Below are 22455 nucleotides of genomic sequence, written 5' to 3' on the forward strand. Positions count from 1 at the left end.
TGATGTGAAACCATCATATTTTCCACACATTCAAGTAAAAGTGTGTTCTGTTCATTTAGTAGTGTATATATAAAATCCCACAGTGCAGGTAAAACTGAAAAGAACAAATAGTCAAGTCTTCATACTGAGCAGCCAACTGGGAAGTAAACAAAATTATGTGTAGGTTACAGTCCTATAGTGTTGATTTGCATATAGAGAAGGAACTCGAGACACATGTGGAGACTCATTTTAATGCCAGGTGGATCTGACTGGCAGCAGGGTTGTATGTTAGGCTGCACCATTTACAGCTACAAGTAAGGAAAGTGTAAAGGAGTGAGCGAGAGCTGAGGTGGAAGATGACTCACAGGGCAGGGACTGACCGGGTTTTGTTCTGGATGTCTGCACAGGGCTTGAGGAAGCTGCAAACAGTAACTGCACCGACTGTTGTTTAACAAGAAACAGTTCAGCCAGTCACGATGAGCAATCAAGAGGTTAGGTGTTTGTCATTTTGATGTTAAAACTCTGCTGTGGTCAATAAAAAACAGACAGCAACCTGCAAATTCAGCTGAACGATATCAGTAAAGATGCCTTTGCTGTGTAACATACAGTCAACCCACGATTCAACACAATTCACAATAGTGGGTTCACAATATGATTTTCCCACAATTTATTTTACAGAATGAGATTGAGAAATTCAGCCTTAATTTCAGAAATCTACAAAATAAACAATGTATGTTTCATCTCTTTGTAAAAGTGAAACTAAAAGTATAACCCGTCAATTATGGAAAAATCTTTGCATAAAAAAGAAAATATCTCTTGCCATGTTTTATCTTCTTACATTGAGGCCAAAAAGCTCCACAACCCCAATTTTGAACAGGGTGGTGAATCCTCAGTTTCATGTCTTTGCACCTTGGTACAACCACTGACGCAGGAGATGTAGGATGTCGGACAAGCAAAATCAAAAGTAGATAGCAAACGATTCATTTTTCATCCAGCCAATTTGAATCTTAACATATTTTTAACCTAATTTAGCTGTCCTGCGATATATTATTACTTAGTACTTTCCTAAAATGTGTGTTTTCAAAAGTAGGTTACTGAGTCTTCCTTCTCTATCATTATGTCAACTCCACATGGTATCTCTGCAGCTCCAACATGGACTCTGGTAGCTACATGCATAGCCACTAAAGCAACACTGTAACCTTCTCTCACAACTATAAACTATGTCTCGACCAGTGTGTGAGAGAGAGAGAAAGAGAGAGAGAGAGAGAGAGAGAGAGAATTGGCAATGGCAATCTAGCAGGACCATGGCAGGAGGCTCCACCAGGATCGATAAGAACATGCGAGACGAGAAAGCACAAGAACTCCGGGGAAGAAGTGAAGTTAGTAACATGCATTAATGGGACATGAATGAGTGCAGAAAGAGAGAGGAAGGGAGGAGCTCAGTGCACCATGGGAAATCCCCCGATAGTCTAGGCCTATAGCAGCATAACTAAGGGATGGTTCAGGACTCACCTGATCCAGCCCTAACTATAAGCTTTATCAAAGAGGAATGTCTTAAGCCTACTCTTGAATGTGGAGAGGGTGTCTGCCTCCCAAACCACAACTGGAAGCTGGTTCCACAGGAGAGGAGCTTGGTAACTGAAGGCTCTGGCTCCTGTTCTACTTTTAGAGACTATAGGAACCACAAGTAGCCCAGCATTCAGAGAACGTAGTGTTCTAGAGGGGTAATAGGGTACTATGAGCTCTTTAAGATATGAAGGGGCCTGACTTTCAAATAGTGACTGTAACGAACTCCGCTGTCTGTACGGTGCGAGAGGGTGGGAGTAGGTTGCAGCAGTTGTCGTGACAACAGGCTAATTCAGTGGATGAACCATGATGAGAGGAAACAACCTCTGAAACACACACACACACACACACACACACACACACACACACACACACACACACACACACACACACACACACACACACACACACACAACCAGCCCTGTGTTTAGCCGGAGCTCTCGCATGACACCATCTGTTCCAAACATACTGCAGGCCCACACACACACAGCTAACCTGCCTCTCTCTCTTTCTGCAGTGAAAAGCCTCTCTCGCTCCAAATACTTCTGACGGGGAAGCAGGGCAACCAATCAGCTGCCAGCCAGGACCAGCAGGCCCCACCTCTCTCTCCCCACCTTGTTAAGCCCCTCCCTCCCAAAACAAACTCAGTGTCTGACCCCGCCTCCAGCGCCGCAGCTCCTATGGGTTCATCCAGAGAGGACCACAATACCGCGGGGCCCCTGCTCTCGCTTCGGGAAACCCCTCTCTAACACCAGGTCCCTTCCTGCCCTGTGTGTGGACACCTGGGATCAGAGCCCCCTGGAAGACTTGGTTTCACCCCCTCCACCTGAGGAGGTAGACCATCCCGCCCAGTGGACTAGAACAACACCCCCTGTCTCCATCGCAGCACAGGCCCCGCCCCCACCCAGGCCGTATTCCCAGACTCCTTCACCTGTTGGCACCAACGATAGGTGTCATCTGATGATGGAGGAGGAGCAATTTTACACCAGACACCCACAGACCACGCCCCCTATATCTAACCCCACCTCCAGACTAGCCCCATCCCCTTCTGGCTACCCGACCAGGAACTGGTCCTGCTTACACCTGGACCAACCTGATCTTGTTGATTCTTCCATTGACCCACCAATCAAATCGCCGCTTTACTCACCCCCAGACTCCACATCCAGCACCCCCCCACCTCCTGTGAGCCGACCAGTTCAAACCTCCTCCCCGCCCCCCAGCCAGGACTACAGAACGGCCCTCCCTGTGGAGCGTTGGGCGGAAAATGTCAACAGATACTACGGCTCCCAGAATGCAACAGGAGGAGGGGCAGCAGCAGTGCCTGATGAGGAGATTTCGGAGCTGGACTCGCTATACCAAGCCAGTCTGCTGGCTCCCAGCATGCACCGGGGCAGCCGTGGAGTCAGTCCTCAGCCAACCAGCAACAAACCAGGTAGGACCTGCAGCAGCTCAGGGGTCCAGACCTCCAAAAATGGATGAACTAAGAAAGTCCTCCAGCCTATCACAACACATGACTGCTCTCCAGCACTAATTCCATCTCTGATTAACTGCAGATTATTATTTAAGATAGAAAGTTAAAATAAATCTGTTGTTTAAATCTGTGTTTCTGGATTTACACGTTACACAACAGCAAACACTAATTAGAGCTGAAATGTAACTACTGTTACTACTGCATCTACTGTTCATAATATTATGTGTGTGTGTGTGTGTGTGTGTGTGTGTGTGTGTGTGTGTGTGTGTGTGTGTGTGTGTGTGTGTGTGTGTGTGTGTGTGTGTCTCTGTCGGTGTAGGTGGGTGTGAGGAGAATGCTGTCAGGATCTGGACGGTCCAAAACACCAACGGCTGAGATAGAGAGATATGCCTACAGAACGCCGGTCACACCACTTCATAAGGTGTGTGTGTGTGTGTGTGTGTTGTGTGTGTGTGTGTGTGTGTGTGTGTGTGTGTGTGTGTGTGTGTGTGTGTGTGGATAATTATTTTACACTTGTTCAGTGTGATCATTTCCTAAAGCTGTTTCACAGCTGTCAAACTGCTACATGATCACAGTTCCTGTTGTTAATGTCTCAGCACACTCACTGTGGTCTACGTGTGACTTGAGTTTAAATAACATCTGAAGAAGTCTGAGGTAAATATTCTCAACATGTACTGTTAAATAACTTATTAGAGCAGAGAAACTACCCCCACATAGCTTTTGGTTGCTCTACAGATGTGGTGATTTAATGTCCTATTTTCTGCTCTGCTTCTTTTAGTTAACTTTTTGTAAAAAAAAAAACTGATACTCTTAACTTTCTGCATGTAGTTCACAATAAATGCATTTGGGGTTTTTATTTCCAGCATTTGTTTGATTATGATTCTGCTGGCATTTCTTAAACATTTTTAGAGATGGATGTAAAAAACTTTTGAACCTTTGATACCAGGAGGGAAACAAGTATCTGGAATGTCTGGAGTATGTAGTTACACTGAAAAAGCCTGAGGGTGGACGGGTGCTACAGTTTTCTGAAGTTTCTGAAAATGTTGTCTCATGTTGACGTCCGTGCAGCCGCCGTCAGGTGAAGACGAGAGCTACACCGCAGAAAACCTGCGACGCATCACCCGCAGCCTGAGTGGAACAGTCATCGGGTCTCGACCCCAAAACCTCGGCCCCTCCCGTAGCTGTGTAAGTTACACACACCTACACACCTACACACCTACACACCTACACACATACACACATACACACCTACACACATACACACCAACCTACACACATACACACCTACACACACACACACACACACACACACACACACACACACACATTACAAAAACACACAGTAATCTTGATCCAGCAGCTGGGAAACACACCAGCTGTGTGTATGTTTATGTGATCACTAGTCCCCATCATCACCATCATTATCATCATCATCATCGCCCTCCAGTATTTGTTGTATTTAACACTGTGCTGCCACGTTGTGTTTGTGTGATGTAACTGCAGCCTGGATTAGTTTCTGCTCCTCATCCAGATGGACAGCTCTTCTCTAGTTCTCCGGCTCTGATAATTGTATGTACAGAACAACAATGACAACAACACACCTCACACCTAAAATACTTAACCTTGCACTTACAGGATTTATAGGACTCAGTGTATTAAAGGCTGATTCTGTTCTGTGGGGGTCCACTAGAGAAAAAGGTTGGGAACCACCCCCTTCAAGCCTTTTTAACCTCTCTTTGCTTTTTAAATGAGGAACACCTGATGACTTTTTATGTGTTACTGCTAAAATGGTATGAAAATAAAAATGTAGCATCGTTCTGTAAAACTGATTTGGAGTGTTGTACATGGCATGTACATTTATAACAGCATCTCTTCTGAGTGAAAGCCTGTTAAAACTCTTCTGTTATGTGAAGCAGCTTTCCCCTCCGAGTGCCTCCTCTCTGCTGCCGCTGGCGTTTAGCCATCTTGTATTCATCCCTCAGGAATCGCCTCAGGCCAGCGCATTAAAGATTGATCACTGATTTAGCTCTTCTATTAAGCTTTTAACCTCGGCGCTCACTGCCTGATCTGTACCGACAGCTGAGGTTTGAATCCAGAAATCACCGTCAAATCCTCCCAACTCCACTGTCTGTGGAAGGAATCCTGATGTTTTGGTGTGTTGGAGGGTTGATTGCAGCTGTAACACCTTCTGAAACATTCAAACTCACATGGGTAAAGTTACTAAACCTGCGGTCAGTGATCATCATAAATAATTCTAAATAATAAATAATTGTTTCTTTACTAAAGAAATTACCCTATACCACAATTATCATTTATAGGTCACAAAAATGTTTTCATTTATAAAAATGTACCACAGACATACCAATCATAAACACGCCGGGTCCATGACTACATTATTACAGAGGTTAAAGGACTGCAAAGATTAACAAGAACCAAAAGGATGGATAGACCCTCCACTGCCTTAGAGCTCCAGTTTAAAGTGATTTTCATTATAAACGCAGCAATAATCAATACTTTTATAACAACAACATGAAATAACACTGTGTTGCGTGTCTCTGGTACTGAGTGTTCAGCTGACTGTGCAGCTCCCCTGGGCTTTACTGAGCTTTATAGGGAGTTTCAGCTCATTGTTAATCTGTTCTGCTTCACTCAGCGCTCCTCGTAGTGTCGTTTTCAGAGAAAAAGCTGTAAAAAGCCACTGTACACTACCTGCTCAACAAGCAAACAGCCAACAGAGTGCATAGTGGAGCATTTAGCAAGAGACAGATAGTTGGTGGAGACCAAAAACAGAGCTAGAGAGAGTGAATATTGGACTTGCACTAATCAGGTGACACAAGCACGAATGAATGATGGTGTTGCTCTGTAACTGCTGGATGTGGAAACAAGCAACTGTTAAACATATCAGATTAAAGGGAGATGATTCAGTGAGTCAAGAATCATGAAAATAAAGTTGCATCTTAGAGATACAAAGTTTTCTCAGGAGTTTCGATCTCTTTCTTTAGTTCTATTGGATGTGATCTGTCATCTTTCACAGTTGTCCCTCCATCATGTTAACTTGTTTTCATTTTTTACTCCTCCTATTTTCTGTTTTCTTTCTTCTCTCCATCCTTTTATTTTCTTCTGTCTTCTCTCTCTACTTAATCTCATCTATCATCTCTCGCCTCATCTCCTTCCTCCTGTTTCGTTTGTTTTACTCCTCTGCTCCTCCTCCACCATCTTTATGTATTCTGCCTCCATCATCATCTGTTCTCCTCCTCCTCCTCCTCCTCCTCACCCTGAAGGACCCCTCTGTGTCCAGGCCCCCCCTCAGACACGCCGACCTTCACTCCTCCTCCCTCCTCCGTCGCCCCAGCACCTCCTCTCTGCACCTTCCTTCCTCCACCTCCTTCACTACAGATCCCTCCTACCTCCACCACCTCCAACACCAACACCACCTCCACCTCCAACCCCGACACCACGGCCCCTCAGCTCCTGCACCTCCTCCACAGCACCCCTCCTTGCAGACATCACGGGCCCCGTGCTCAGGCCTCTCATCCTGGGGAAACTCAGGTAACCTGCTGGTCCTCCACCTCCACCAGCACCACCAGCACCACAACAACCAACACATCATAGTTACTGTGGGGCCTCACAGCAGGAAGATCCTTCAGCTTCACAAACAAACAGTTTTCATTTCTTTTATTCAGGAGGTGAAGTTGAAGGTGTAAACTGAAGATTTAAATTTATGGAGGTTATGACCTCTGTATTGTTTTCTGGGACTTTAGAGGTTTTAGCACCTTGAAGGTAAATAGATAAATAAATTCCTGTTTATCCAGATACTTTTCATTCCTGGGAGTGTGGAGAAGGATTTATAGATTATACACAATCAAGGTGATAGATTGTAAACATACTATCTATAATCCTGTCAACCTGATTGTCCATACTGTCATTTTACTATGTTGGTCCATGCCATGGGTCTCCAACCTTTTTTAAGAGTGAGGCAATAGAATAACATAATGGTGTGTATTTTCATATACAGGGTTGAACCAGTTTGATATGGAATTGGGAGTGTGGCAGTATTTTTTTCTCTGGTCGTGGTTTTAAAGCCTGCAAGTTCCCAGAGACAACATGAAGGACTTTGTGTCTTTGGTGGACAGGATTTAGACTCTGAAGGTGCCTCCTGAATCATGGAGGTTTCCCAACTTGAACATAACCTGACTGTACCAGATGGTTTATCAGATGGACTCATCTGGGAAGTCGTTGTTGGAAACTGTTTGGAAAAGGGCAGACTGTCTGTCATGGGGGAACTTCAACCAATCAGATCAATGAACCATATAGTTAAAGTGAGTAGTCAAACTCATAACAAAGCCTGTTGGGAGAAGAGAGAAAAACATCTTTTCCATCGAGAAAAGCCTTCAGTGCTAACAGTCACTTCTCACACACGTTTATTTAGGACATGTGACTGTTATTTGTAGCTGATTGGCTGAGGGGGACTACACTGTCAGTGTATTAAGTTTTGTTTAGAGCTCTTCTGCATTGTGTTCTAATTGTTTTTCCCACTCTTCACTCCCCCCCCAGGACCTGGACCCAGCATCCAGCAGCAGTTTTTGGTTGTGTCTGACGGGCATCAAGCTCTCTCAGGTCAAAGCCTCCACAGCGTCGCGCTGAATTACGGCACTCTGCCCCGGGCTCCTCGCCGAGCCCCGCCTCCCTCCTCCTCCACCACCTCCTCCCTTCCCAGGCCCAGAGCCGGCTCCAGCCCTGCCCTACCACCGGGTCCACAGAGTCTCTACGCCACCCTGTCCCACCCTCGCCGCTCTGCCAACTCCGCTACCACTAACGGGCACTACCGCCAACCATCGCTGCCCAGTAAAGTCAACGGGTCGACCCTCTATGCTCCACACCACTTCCGGGTGTCAGGGGAGGGGCCCCCCCAGCCGCTCCGCCTGGATGTGCCCCCTGAGAGCGACTGGCGGCGTGACTCCGACTACAGGACTCTCCAACCCAGCTCCTCCCGGGACCCCCGCACTGTTCGCCAACCCCGGACCCTTCAGCGAACCAACCAGCTTCCCCCGGCCCGGCCCCGCAGGGACCCCCAGCTCTGCTCACTCTGCCAGCAACTTCCTGCTGAGCCGTCACGCCCCTACTGCCCGTCCTGTGGAGCTTACGTGGCTCGGTTCCGGCCAGCCAGCTGATCGGGCCCGAGGTTCAAGTAAAGGAGAATGACCAACCCCCCCCATCTGACCCCCCACTTTAATTATTGCTACTGCAGATGCCACAATAGAAGAGTCCAGAAGTGTCATATCCACCGTTACAACAGTGACGTTTCTCCTTTGTGTTTAAAATGTGCCAACGTGTGTTTAAACTCAGTGCTGCCAACAGCCTTCGTCTTCATGCTGGTGGATATCTCACTCTGGAATGAAACTCTCTGATTGGCCTCGTGGTCTGCAGGAAACAAACAAAGATCGTCTCGCAGGAATCTGCCACTTTAACGTCTCATCTTCACAGCATCACTCTGCATGTTTGGTTCCCAGCTCGTCTCTCCTGGTCCTCCTCAGTCTGGACGCCCGCCACACAAGATAATCCCACAGACAGAGCTCCTAAACAGTCTATGAATGTCTGCTGAATTTAAACACATTTAGATTTCTAATCAAGACAAAGCACCATGATACCGACCAGGATCACAAGACAGAAGCTGGCAGGTAGCAGAGGACACTGCTGCTGACCTGCTGTCTGTTCAACTGTTCAGTTCAAAAACTGAGAAAGAACAGATACATCAATAATCAATAAATGAGTAGGAAACTTTTTCTTCATCCACTTGCTGTCAGATTTTTAAACAACAGAAGCAACAAAACAAACCAGAGCAGCAAATATGTTGACTGAATTAATATAAAACCCACCCTTGATGGTCTCTGAGCAGAAGAAACTCTGCATCTGTTTTATTAATCAGTTAATTGTTTTAAGTTATTTTTCAAGCAAAAACATTTCTTTGTTCTCACAAGAAAATTTGCCACTTTTTTTGTCTTAATGATCGTAAACTGAATCTCTGAGTTTTGGACACATGAAGACGTCACCTACTGTTTCAGGATGTTGTTCCTCGTTTTCATCATCAGTTAATCGTTCGGTTTATAAAATACCAGAAAGCAATCTGTGTTTTGCAGCGTAATGTGACTGGAGAAAGTCTCAGTTTGGTTTGTCCTCATCTGTTTAAACGTTTAGTCAGCTGAAACATTTCTGCTGAGTCACATCTCACCTGTGGGGATTTATCTCTCAGTCTCAGAAATCAAAGAGGAATTAGGTTTGACTTGTTGAAACTGTAAATTGCTTCCACAGAATAATATTTACTACTTTGCTCTCTCAAAGTTTATACTCATAATTCATTTATTTAAACATATTTCCTCTTATGTGATTTAAAATGTCAACATTTATTTTGAAAGAAAAAAATAATAATTTACTTTAAATATAGCCACAAGCAGCCATTCCAGGTTCAGCCCTTCAGGGCTGGAGTTATGTTACCATCAAGACAGAAAATATGATGAGTGCATCAGAACCAAGATACCAACCAAAGTGTGGAATGTTTGTTGATTCTGTGGCAGCAGTTTCTGGATTGTGTAGGGCTGCAACTAACACTTTCATATTGATTCATCTCAAATTTCTCAATGAATTGGTTTATTGTTAAAAATGGTGAGAGCCTGAGGTTTATCTGAACCAACAGTCCAAAGCACAAAGATATTCAGTTTACTGTCAGGGACAACAAGCCAATCTAGAGTGCTGCAGGAATGAGTCCTAAAACCCAGAACTGAGTTAGCATTTTTGCACGTCTGGTTCCCTCTAACCTTTTTTGGTTAGATGCTTGAAATAATGTCTGTGGTTAACACAAGCTTCAGAGATGTTTATGTTTTGTTCTCCAATATAAAATACATCAGTAAATACCCCAGCTGTGAACGCTTCCGTGTCTTAAAGGCGGTTGCTAACAGTTGGCTAAATGAGACTACAGAGGTTGTCTGTGACACTAAACGACAGCACAGCGACCACTTCAAGTTGTTGGTTTGTTGATAGCCTAACGTTAGCTTTTTACTTCTGCCGATCGCATTTACACTTCAAAAAGTTTGTTTTCCACAGAGTTTATTTTCTGCAATGATCCAAAATCCAATGGAAAAATCCCACTGGCTTTTTGTAGAAGGAACCAGGACGATGCTAACTGGGTTGGCCTACAAAAATACGTCCTCCCTGCAGCTCTCTATTCACCGTTTGTGACGCTCAAAGTCACTTTCTGACATTTTTAAATGATTAAGTAATTATAAATAAGATAGTGGCCAATTGGAGTTGCAGATAACTGAGGAGTGGCTTCAGCTTTAGTTTCTGACAGCAGGTGGGAGAAGAGGCAGTCGGTTTCAGAACCTTCAGTTTGACTGGGTGTGTGTGTGTGTGTGTGTGTGTGTTTGTGATGTTTTGAGTGAACAGACGGCAGCTGAATCTAAACAGGAAATGAAGGACGTCGAGACGCGACAGAGAAGAAGCTATTCTGCTGTTTGTCTCAGACTTTGAATATAAATCTACTCTACTTATTGCTCTATTTATTTTTGTAGGCTTGTCAGACTGAGTTGTGCATAGATTAACTAAACTATTCTACCAGAATATACTCTACTATAGACCTGATCTAATTTTCTAAATAGTTAGTCGCCTTGTTTGGGATGTGGAGCCTTCTTATATTGTACACGAGGCAGCGCATTAGAGTAATAACTAAAGCTTTTATTTTGACAGAGTTGCAGCTAATATTTAGCATGATGTTTTCAGACGTATTATAGCCTTGAGACTTTGGTGTACATTTACTGTCATGATGATATATGCAGATCTTTTTTAGTGCACTTCAGAAGTGTTGACGGTAGATTTCTTTTTGTGCTCATTGCTGATTTCCTTTGACATCTCCGCCGTTGTTCAGGGAGAAGCTTCTCGCTTTTCGACTTTAGATCAGTTTCATAGATTTTGAGGGAACACCTTAAAAACCAGAATGCTGTTTGATAACAGACCTCTCCTACTGCCAAGAACCCAGTACTGACCCCGCCCATCTGGTGCTCCAGGTGAGCTAAAATAAAAAAACCCAAGTCTGGTCTGAAGTCAAACATTTATTTTAAATCCTTTCAAGATATTGATCATTACAATAACCAATTTTTCACTTAAGTACTAAAGAGCTAAATAGGAATTGATCATTTCATCTGGATTTAGCTTTGATGTCGCTCAAACTGAGGCCTCAAAAACCAAAACTCATCTGTTCTTTTCAGAATAAAATCAGAATTTCATTTAAGGCTTAGGTTTGTCCGTTCAGACCAGGCCTGAGTTCAGAATAACACAAAGTGTCAATGATTCAAATGAAGAGAAGTTATTTTTTCATCATGTCAAAGTAGTTTTTTGGCTTTTTGCTTCGCCAGATTTTATTTTGTTGATTTTGGTATATTTTTGATGCTTATTTTTCTACACAGTAGACTTAACAGAGATGATGATTAAAATGTTTAAAGGAAAAGTTCAGTGTGTCTTTCATTTTACTGTAGTCTCTAAATGTGAGCAGAGAAGTGTCAATGTCTGGGATTATTATGTGTGTCCACCGGAGGGCGCTGACAAATTGATTTTTACATGCTAAAGTGTTCAGTACAGATCTACCTTGAAGTGATACCTATATAAATGTTGTTTGTTTATTATAAACCCAAAAAATCTTAAATATTGTTATTGGCCTCCAAAATCCAATATCAGTCATGCAAAAGAATGAGCTTTGAACCTCTATCTGCTGATGAAGATCATGTCATATGATCAAAAGCTCCAGAACAGCTACTGAACTGGACTTTGAGGTGAGATTGTGTTTATGCTCAGATCATTTATTTATATTTATTTTATTTACATTTGAACCTGCATCAGTTAAAAATGTCAACAGTTTAAGAATGGGTCAGAAGTGACACGAACGCATATTAGTAATTCTATAAATGTCCGCAGTCTCATTGTTTTATCCCCTCGCAGACTTGAACTGATAACGGTGACAAGGAATCAGGCGAGGAGGCTGATCTGAATTTGTGTCCAATGAACATCTGTAATCCTTCAGACAGGGATCAATGAAGTACTCAGATCCTCGAGTCTAACAGGACAGAAAACCTTAAGAACCCTCAGGAAGAGCCACAAGTGTCAGCAGTGTACAACAGCTAGCGTTCGCTTGTAATTGGAGTCTGATAACAATAATGAGCGGCACCCACCACGACTCAGACCAAAACTAACGGGAATGGTGGACTCCGCCACCAACAATGAAAACTACCATATAGAACAGTTACTTGAACATTTTGTTTCCCGTTTTTCAGCTAACCAAATTTCAGGGACACAGATCAGGTTAAATGTGGTCCTACTAAACTTGAACTAATGACGTTTTTTTATGTGTCAAACCCCTAAAAAGAATCAGGAACAAATTAATCTACATTTCTCTTTGTTTCTCTGTGTTTGCAGTGTTGTAACATCATACAGTGACAGTGGCTTTTATATAAACACATTTATCTCTTTGTTTACACCATTTTCAGGATTAACACACGGCTCAGCTGTTCCTTTATATAAATATATATTGCTCTGTGTGTTTTTACGTAATTATATTGATATTTTACAAACATTAGTCACAGGTGACTTTACATACAAAAATGTACTTTGTGTAAAGTAAAAACATCCCTTCAAAGACACAGATGATGAATTTCAGTTCAGTTTTACAGTTTAACTTTTTTAAATCATCCAGATAGAAACTGGTTTACAGCAGCATATTGTTTTCTTCTTTTGTATGGTTATTAAACAGGACTTTAGGTAAAGTGACACTGCAGGGTCAACAGCACATCTGCCAATCAGAGTTAAAGGTCCAGTTTGTAACATTTATGACGATCTACCGGCAGATTTGGAATTTAGTATTCACAGATATGTTTTCATTAATAATTAGTGTAAATCACCTGAATATTGGAATAATTGTTTCTTTACCATTGAAATAGCCATCCTACAGATATGGGTCCTCTGCCATGTTGAACTGCCATGTTTTTACAGGAGCCCAGAAGAGACAAACCAAACTCTGGCTGTAGATTTTTTCGTGTGTTTTTCGCTTGGAAAGGGAGTTGCGATCTGCAACTACACTACCACTAAATCCTACACACTGGACCTTTAAGTGTAACAGTGAACAAACCAACCAGATCAATCAAATACTCACAAAGGCTAAAAGCTTATGAACAGATATAATTCATATATATGTTTTCAATAGTGTATATCTACCTTAGAATTAGCTGTTTTCTTATCTATAGAGGGAGCGGTTCCTCTTCTACAGAGTCCACCATGTTTCTACAGTAGCCCAAAACGGACAATCCAAACACTGACACTAGATTGGACCTTTTGTGTTTATTGTGTGATTTGCAGCCACTTCAGTTTGTCCTACACACTTTGAAGGCTGAGCTGTATTCAAATGGTTGCAATCTGCAACTTCATCACTAGCTGCCACTGAATCCTACACACTGGTCCTTTTCAGTAATGTCATTATTTTGGGTTTTTAGGGCAGGAGATGGGACATTCTTAGCTTAGCTTAGCATAAAGAGTGGAAGCAGGGGGAAACAGCTAGCCTGTCTTTGTCTAAAGTTAAAGGTCACTAACTAACATGTATCTCCTTTCTAGTTTGTTTGATCTGGTCACCAACAGGAATGTAAAACACTACGTTTGTGGTTTTAGGGGGAGTTACATGCTACAACTGGATACAACAGTCAGTGACTGAAAACCCAGATCTGGGATTATCGACCTGCCATTGGCCGACTATTTCAGTCGGCTCCCCTTCCGCTATCTCCATGTTAATGTGCCTGTCACTATGTGAGATAAGAACAATAATCTAGCAGCCTAGATGTTAGGCTGTTACCCTAACCTGCTCACGGTACAAACATAATAAAATAATAAACATAGCCATTTAAATTCCAGGGTTTGCCTCTGCACCTGCAAATGTTCCACCACAACAAGTTCCTCTCAGACACTATTTTTCGGGGGCACAGTCGCTGCACCCAGGGCTCCACTCCAAAGAGATGTAGGCTAGCCTACTGTCTTCCACAGAAAACACTGCTCCTGCACTGACTGACACGCCTTGTTTGTATTCAGCTTTTTCTGCACTTTCTCTGACATCCCAGTGAAACACCGCACCAACACGCCATGGATTTGCATCTCCATTATAAAACAGGGCTACCCGCTTGAAGGTGTGTCTCTCAAAGGTCGAGAGATTGATTGAATCAATAGAGGGAGCGGCGTTAGCGAGAGCAAAGCAGTGAATTAATGAAATAAATCCAATTTTATTGTCTAACTGTTTCATGGTGGTTACGTTCTAAAACACAAATAAACACGGCCACCATCCAGTGGTATGTGGGTACGTAGACTCGGATATTTTGTCATTTAAAACTGTTTTATTATAAAACAGCAAAATCAGAAAATGTTGGGTTTTCATCAGCAGTAACTTAAAGACACAGCTGAAAGCAAACCAGAAACAAATAAAGCAGATATCTGAAAGAGAGAAACTTAACTTCAAACCACAGAGTTTCATTTAGAAGCTACAAAACTACTGAGAGCTGAACACTTTTAAAAACATCTGTCTGTCTGGTCTGGAAATCTAGTGATCCCACCTCACTGTCCCCGATTGTTGTGTTCTCGCTAATGCAACTCAGATAATACAAAGATGTGGAAGGTACGAGCAAAGCACAGAGTGACGACCAGAGGATTAACTTTATTTGTCTAGAAGAAGAAAAATGTGCTCTGCCGTTAGGAAAATGTTCTCACAACAACGGAAAAACTGGAGTGTGCATTTTACTATGGAGAAGCAGTTTGTAACAGGACGAACGCCAGTAACGGTTCGAGCTCCAGGATGTATCGATACCGGCTGTCTGCGACCAAACCCTGGAAGCTGAAAGTTTGGCGCTGTCTGTTGTTTGTTGTTTATTCTGTCGGTTCACATGTTGCACAGGTGTAATGTGGCTAGCAGGCTGGGGCCGATGTTGCAGTATTGAGGGCGAGTAAAGAGAAACTATTTGAACATTTGGCCTCGTTGGACGGCAGGATGCCGGTAACTGTTTTCAATCAGTTCTCTTGGTTTGCCTGTTTTTGAAATTTCCTTCAGGCTTCTAGTTGGTATCCAGATTTTAGATATTTGTTGAGCTCAAACTGTAACATGCAATGGACAGATTTATCAGAACTGACTGGTGGTTTAAGGGTTGATGGTTTGATTCCCTGATTTGGATTCTGTAAGGTGCTTTGGGATAAAGCCTCCACCAACTTGAATTCAGCAAACATTAAAATCTCTTTTCAAATGTGTTTTACAACAAATTCTGACTCTGTGGCTTCAGTGACTCCGCCCCTCCCAATGTCTCTGATCAGTGTCTTTCCTCCAGCTGTCAGCTGATTGGTCCACAGCACCCTCAGGTGGTCCGGTGGAGCAGCAGTACGGTGAACACATTGTTCTCTGACTCCGCCCGCGCTCCTCCCTTCAGTTCCAGTCTCACTTCCTCCCCCTCGCTCAGTGGCAGGAGGCCCACGCTGGTGACCGACCCCGCCTTTGTCACCTTCTGTTGGTATAGAGACACCAGAGTCCCACCTGACCCCCTCCTTAGGGCCACATGGGCGGGACCTGGCCTCAGGTTTAAGGTGAGGACAAACAGGTAAACCCCGTTCACCGGAGCCGTGAAGGTGCCGGTGTCAGAGTAAAACTGACCCCGGTTCAGAGATGCTGCTAACACGATGGCGCCGTTTGAGACACTCAGAGGAGATCGAGCCACGAGCAGCAGAGACTCTTCTGATAGGCCGGACGGGACAGGAAGGACTCCTGGAGAGAAAAGGAGGGGTCAGAAGTGTGTACAAGATGATCTGTCGGACGATAAACAAAAACCACATCATTTGTTCTTCATGGATCTGATCACTCTCATGTCTGTACAGTAAATACGAAGCCAGGAACATGTTAGCTTAGCACAAAGACTGGAAACAGAGGGAAACAGCTAGCCTGGCTCTGTTTTAAATAAACCAAATCCACTTACCAGCACCTTTAAACTTACTTACCTTTAAACTCACTAGCTTACACAATATATCTTGTGTGTTTAATCTGTATCAAAAGTTTTACAGAAGATTACAGAGAGGACTTTGTGGGCTGGGAGGATTGACTTCCTAAAGTCTCCAACTGCTCAGAGCCAAGAAATAGTATGACACACAAACACCCTTAAAACAGCGGATTGTCCTTTCTACTCTTTCGTTTTTGTACACATGAAACAAATGTCTCTTCATAGTGGTTTTATATCTCTGTGCTCATTAAGAGAGTTTTGAAAATCTGACATGACACTTTTGGGTTTAGGCTGATCCAGTCAGCACTCACCTGAATCTCTCCTGCTTCGATGGTTTCCTCCTCTTCCCGATCCCTCCCTCCCTCCTCCTCCTCCTCCTCCTCCTCTCTTCTTCTCCTTCTTCCCTTCTTTGTTCTTCACCAGCTGCCACAGTTTATCTAGCTCCAGCGTGGCGTCAGATCCCGCCAGCACATCAGCGTTACTGAAGACGTTCTTGAACACCCTCAGATGTTCCTCCAGCCCTCTCTTCAGCCACATCACCTCCTTCTGCAGCTTGGCCTCCACATCACTGGGTGGCGCCTCTCTGGCAGTAGAAGTGTTACAGGCTTTCTCCTCCAACCGGAGCACCTTCAGCCCCAGCTCCTCCACTGTTTTCTCCAGGTTCCACAGATCGCTGCCGTCTCCTTTGTGTTCCAGACGCCTCCCCTCGGTCTGGTGGAGGATCTGGCGCTCCCTGGCTGGAACTCCTCCGCTGTTTCTTTTCATGCTACCAGGGAGCCAGTCATCATGGAGTAGGTGGGAGGATGAGGGCTGGTCAGCAGACGGTACCTCCTCTCTGCCTCCTGGAAGGAGTCAAAAATGTGTCATAGTGTAAGTATAATGGAATAATATTCACAACATCCCTCATTTACTGTCTCCTCGCTGCTGTTTCAGTAAGAGCAAACTTTTACTGGTGCATAAAACAAGCAAACCTCAGGAAGTGTTTGTTTGCATCAAAACTTACTAGATGTCAAATATTTGTATGCGTGTTTTGTGACCTGTGTGTAGGACAGTGTTTCCAACCTTTTTCCTTAAGAGACCCCTTTTCTATCATTAGCTGTACTTGAGTGTTTTTTTATTTTATAACTTTTTTCACAGTTGTCTGCTTTTAAATAACAACAGCAAATATGGGAAATACAATTTTAGTTTACTTTAGGAAAAGTTTAGGAAATACATACAAATACGGAACTGTTGGAAGCTGCAGGTTTTATTTCTGCAATCAACTTTTTAAGGAGAGATTTAGATTTTTAATGTGCTGCTGATGGTCACTATTCTCCCACAATGCAATGCACAAAGGAAATGGAGCGTTAATTTGGATCATGTCTGTTTGCTTCTATTAAACTCCAATTAAAGATCTTGCTTTTTGACTACTGACTCTTAAGTCTGGTAGTACGGCAGCAAATACAGACGCATATACGTGGGGCGCATTGGTTGGCTGTGGCTCAGAGGAAGAGCGGGTTGTCCACTAATCGGAAGGTTGTCGGTTCGATCCCCCAGCTCTTCCCGCCATGTGTCGAAGTATCCGTGAGCAAGGTACTGAACCCCCACATTGTGAATGTGTATTAATGAGTTAGTTTCAGTTTGATGGACTTTGCCATCACTGAGTGAATGTGTGTGAAAGGGTGAATGTGGCACGTAGTATAAAAGCGCTTTGAGTGGTCCGAAGACTAGAAAGGCGCTATACAAGTACAGTCCATTTACCATGTACCATTATATCTACACATCTCAGTCCAAAATCAAATATCAGTCGATCCACAGTGACGTTGTGGACGAGTGGAAAAATTTATCAAAGTGAACTTAATGAGCGTACATTTTTAAGTAAGGGAACAAATCACAAAACTGAGGGAGAGATCAACCAAATGAGACACTGTGCTGCTCCTGGTGCTTCATACCTGGCCTGTCGCCCAGCAGCGTGGTGATACTCAGGTCGTGTTGCCTCAGTTGCTCCTTCAGGGCCGGGATGGAGTGGCCCTCCTGGTCCTGGACTTGCCAATCCAAGAACTCTAGCACCTCCTCCCCGAGCAGCAGCTCCAGAACGTTGCTGTGTCTGATGACGTCTTTCAGTAGCGAGTTAAAGAAGCTGGACAGGTGTTCCATCTTCTCCACCTGCTTTTGATCAGCCTCCTTCAGGCCGTAGACTTCAGCCCTACTGACCTTCACCAAGCTGCTTAGCTGGGCCAAGCTGTCTTCCAGAGTCCTGGTCCTGGTTTGTTCTGAGGCTTGATACTCCTTCACCTGCAGGATGAGGGAGAGGAAAGAAAGCATAATGTTTAATTTAAATAAAGTTACTATGATTCTGTTCAAACCAAAAACATGTTTGTCTGCTTTAAATACTGTCTGACTTCCTGTCTGTGGTTCTCAGCTCCAAGTCCATTGCTTCATACTGAAGACATAAATCTTTAAGAACACAAATATATAGTTTTAATGTTTAATGGAGGACCCAATAATTTCCTAAAACAGCTACTTGCTGTAGTTTTTATCAAACAAACAGGAGGAAATAGTGCAATTGTTGGGGACTATTTTCAACAGCGGATTAATCTATATTTGGTGCTCTTTTCCTGATCGGGACCCCTTTTCTGTCTGTTGACTAAATGACCCTGACTAGCTGACATATTTTATGGATATTTCATATTATATTCAGTGCATAACAATAACAGTACAACTGAAAAACTATGAACCCTAATGAAGTCAAGTGATTTTATTAAGTCAAGTCCTCCCCTCTGCCAGCTAGTCTCTTGTATATTGTTCATATAAAATAGAGATTCAAGTCTGTGTCTTTAGTGAAACTGTTGAAGGATTTTATTTCTCATACCTCCTGAAGGCCATGTTGGAGCACCCCCACCAATGGCTCCCAGTCGCTGGCCCCATCCCCGGCTACTCCCTCGCTGTTCTCCTCCAGGGCTAATCGGTTCTCATTGGCCAGCTCTGTGACATTGGCCACGCCCCTCTCTAGTCTCGCCACTGTGGCTTTCAGCCCCTTGCAATTGCAGTCTCCAGACGAGTTGTGCTTGTAGATGACATCGTACAGGTAGTCCACGTCCGTCCCCATGTCTTGCAGATCGGTGGCCTGCCGGCTGAGGTTCCCTGCCAGTTCGTCCACCCGCTGCAACACCGTCTCTCTGGCCGCCTCCACCTCCAGCCCCGTCTCCATGAACTGGATCTGACTGGTCCGAGCCGTCTGGTTGATCTGCTTTGCCAGCCCCTTCAAGTCCCACCTCAGCTGATAAACGTTCCCCGAGGTCACCTCCATGTCCTCCATCAGGCCGTCCACCTGCACAACACACGATGAAGGAGTAGATGATTTCCTTCAACTCATATTTAAACCTTTTTTTTCCGATTTCCTTTAATAACTTTATCTGTCTCACCTCACTTGATATTTACAGTTATAAAATGTGAGTGTGTATCACTAAATACATAAAGGTTTGTGTATGTATATGAGATTATGAGCTTTGATATGGTTATAAATAACTATTCTCTATGTAAAGATATAGTGGAGTCATGGTGTCTCTCTCCCTCTGCCTGTGTTGCTATCACTCTCTGTGGTTTGTTTCCATAGCCGGTCTGCAAGTCACGTGAACAGGGATTTTTCTTCATTTTCATTGTTTCATGTTGATTTACGAATTTAATTAAATTTCATTTTTGTATTGTGATTTAATAAGTCTTTTAATTGCCCCAGTGGGCCACAAAGAAACAGGACCAGGACCATCACTTAGTGTTTGGTATTAGTTTGTGAATTTTCTCCGCTCAAGCATAAAATCAAATAAGGCCAATCCTGCATTTTAGAAAATATAGTGGCCCTCTATGGTTTTATTATAGAAGATATTATTAAAGAAATTAAATACATTTTTGCGTGAAGGAGCCCTAACAGGTTAATCTGGCCATGTTTCTACAGTTAGGATATATCTGGGTTGTTTTACACAAAAGGATCCCTAGGTGGCGCTAGTTAACGGGACAGTGGCTGTAAAAAGGTTATCCAACCTTCACTGTGTTGTTAACCACCATGTTGTCCAGGCGTTTGATGGCCTCCCAGAGCGCTGAGTTGTCTGAGGGCTGCAGTGGGTGGGGGAGAGGCGGAGAGGGGGTAGCCAGGTGATCCTCCAGCTCATCCTCAATGAGCTGATCCTGGTCCAGCTTCAGTTCAGCCAATGTGGTGTTCATGGCTTGAAGGCTGACCTGGGATCAGAGACATCATTTTGTCAAGTGAAAATACTAAATATCTGCTGGTTAAAGCGTTGTGGACATTAAAATATCAGTTTGCTTTTTTCATTCAAAATTAAAAACTAAATTAATACTTTTGTCTGCTGATCAGACGCTCAAAAGTAAAAACCTTTTAAAAACATTTTGTTACCAATTCTTTCTTTGATTTACTTAATTAAAACTGTATGAAGTAAATGATGTTCCTATTGTCCTCTGACCTGCAGCATCTTCTGGTTGCGTTTCAGCTTCATGTCAATGTCTGTCTTAAAGCTGGTGAGGTTGTAGTGCAGCATTACATGCTGGTAGTGCAGCCTATTCTCCATGTCCGTCCGCTGGCTCTCCATCTGTCTCTGGACCTCCCTGATGTTCTGAAACACGTCATTCAGTTTGGCATCCAAGCGCTCCTCCACTGCCTCGTTGAGTTCGGGGCCGTCCTGGGGCCCTGCCTGCAGCTCTGCCTCCAGCTGGCTGCTCTTAAGCTGGGCCACGTCACGGGCAAGTTCCCCTACCTGCCGGCTCAGGTGGTCCAGCGAGCGGTTGAAGCCCTCCAGGACCGGCTGTAGCTGGGACATGACCAGGGCCATCATGTGGGGAACGGGGAGGGTGGCGGTGGCTTCTTGGTACGAGACATCAGTGGCATCCAAATCATCTACAATTGACAAAATAACTAATTCAGTTACAGTTTTTTGCATGAGCAATGTGCATGAGCAATGTGGGCACAAGAAACTAGGTTCTCTTTTGAAACTGTGTACGTCGTGTACAGTTGTCTCAAACAATCTGCTCACCACAAACTAGTGTTGGAGGAACGAGGCACTGAAACATTATGAAGCAGTCGTGCAGAAAATTGTTCATTGTTTTGAACCTTTTGATACCGTCAAAATGATAATGATCTGCTGGTCAATGCTTGTATTCTATTTTAATCCATCCATACAAATTCAGTACCAAGCGGCCTTACTGCTATTTTTATTTTATTTATTTTATTATAAAAAACGATGATAAAAAGATCAAAGTTCTTAGGATTCATCCTCTGGGAAATATTAATGTCTCAACCAGATTTCTGCATTTTTATCTAAAATAACAACATTATCACAAAAAGCTTTTCTCACACTACACAGAGCTAACATTAACAAGCGAGTGCACAAAAACACACACACTCCCTGGTGAATCATGGCTCTCTGGGGGCCGGTAGTTGGTTGCTATGCTCTAAAATGGAACCAGTTTAGTTAACTGGAATATAAACACAGTGCAGCCCTCCGCCTGGAAAACAATCCAGCAGGGAAACAAAAACACCTAAAAATGGCTCCGAGCCTCAGTGCTGCCATTTCTGTCTGCTGGGCTCTCTGGAAACTGATGTTTCTGACACACTGAGGGGCTTCATGATACAAGCAGCAGGAGGAATACTCAGATTAGATGAGTTTTCGCAGTTTGTTTCTGTCAGTTCAGTAGAAACTGACAGAGTGAAGCCAGAACACACACTGACCGCCGGACTCTGCTGGTCCTGCAGCTGGACCTCATTCAGTATGAGCCGCCTTAGGGCTCAGTGGGTCCCTCTGATCCTGGGTGGTGGTGTTATTTCTGGAGTTTGAAACAAACCCAACTGTGCTTACATTTCCTGCTATTTATCGACCTCACTAATCCAAGAGAGACTAAATGAGATTTTGATCACTTTTTGAGACATCTCAAACTGGCAGATGAAATCTTTTTTAACTTTTACTGATAACATTAACTGGACGGATGTGCCCAAAGAACACAGCCTTATCTTTACTGTTGTGTAATCTGATCGGATTCTGAAAAACAGGATTCTGAAATCAGATTAGATAATGTAATCTGGTTTTTGTTTTGATGTGGATCAAACCTTCAGAATGTGATGTTTTGCACTCGATTTGTTTTATGGTTACTGACATTTTGTTACCCATTATTATTTTTATGTTTGTGTGTTGAGCTTTGATTGGGCCCAAAAAATCTAGCCCAACCAAACCCGAACCCTGGAAGTAGCTTTGGGCCCCGAGCTTGACCCAAACTTGAAATTCTGCTTAAAATAAATAAATAATTAAATTAAAATTAATAAAGAACACATTCACTCATTAATTACAGTTGCATGCCTTTTTAATAAATTATTATATATATATTTTTAAGAATTTCATTCCATCT

At 43.5% G+C, this 22455-nt stretch overlaps 2 protein-coding genes across 2 annotated transcripts in view; one reads left to right on the forward strand and one right to left on the reverse strand.

The window, feature by feature from the left end:
* LOC127349517 (inactive ubiquitin carboxyl-terminal hydrolase 54-like) overlaps positions 1-11513 on the forward strand; it is a 57696-nt gene extending 46183 nt beyond the window's left edge. The window contains 7 exon segments of the mRNA XM_051375333.1: positions 2063-2252; positions 2254-3018; positions 3336-3437; positions 4085-4201; positions 4520-4585; positions 6298-6565; positions 7571-11513. Coding sequence (XP_051231293.1) covers positions 2063-2252; positions 2254-3018; positions 3336-3437; positions 4085-4201; positions 4520-4585; positions 6298-6565; positions 7571-8187 — 2125 coding nt within the window. The 3' untranslated portion in view covers positions 8188-11513.
* mmrn2a (multimerin 2a) overlaps positions 11106-22455 on the reverse strand; it is a 39765-nt gene continuing 28415 nt past the window's right edge. Inside the window, exons 6-11 of the mRNA XM_051376786.1 lie at positions 20523-20953; positions 20086-20280; positions 18920-19378; positions 18000-18342; positions 16380-16910; positions 11106-15839 (exon numbers count right to left, since the gene is read on the reverse strand). Of these exons, the coding sequence (XP_051232746.1) occupies positions 15436-15839; positions 16380-16910; positions 18000-18342; positions 18920-19378; positions 20086-20280; positions 20523-20953 (2363 nt within the window). The 3' untranslated portion in view covers positions 11106-15435. The remainder of the gene's footprint in view (positions 15840-16379; positions 16911-17999; positions 18343-18919; positions 19379-20085; positions 20281-20522; positions 20954-22455) is intronic.

This window comes from Dicentrarchus labrax, unplaced genomic scaffold (genome assembly GCF_905237075.1).
Source record: "Dicentrarchus labrax unplaced genomic scaffold, dlabrax2021, whole genome shotgun sequence".
In the NCBI taxonomy this organism is placed as follows: domain Eukaryota; kingdom Metazoa; phylum Chordata; class Actinopteri; family Moronidae; genus Dicentrarchus; species Dicentrarchus labrax.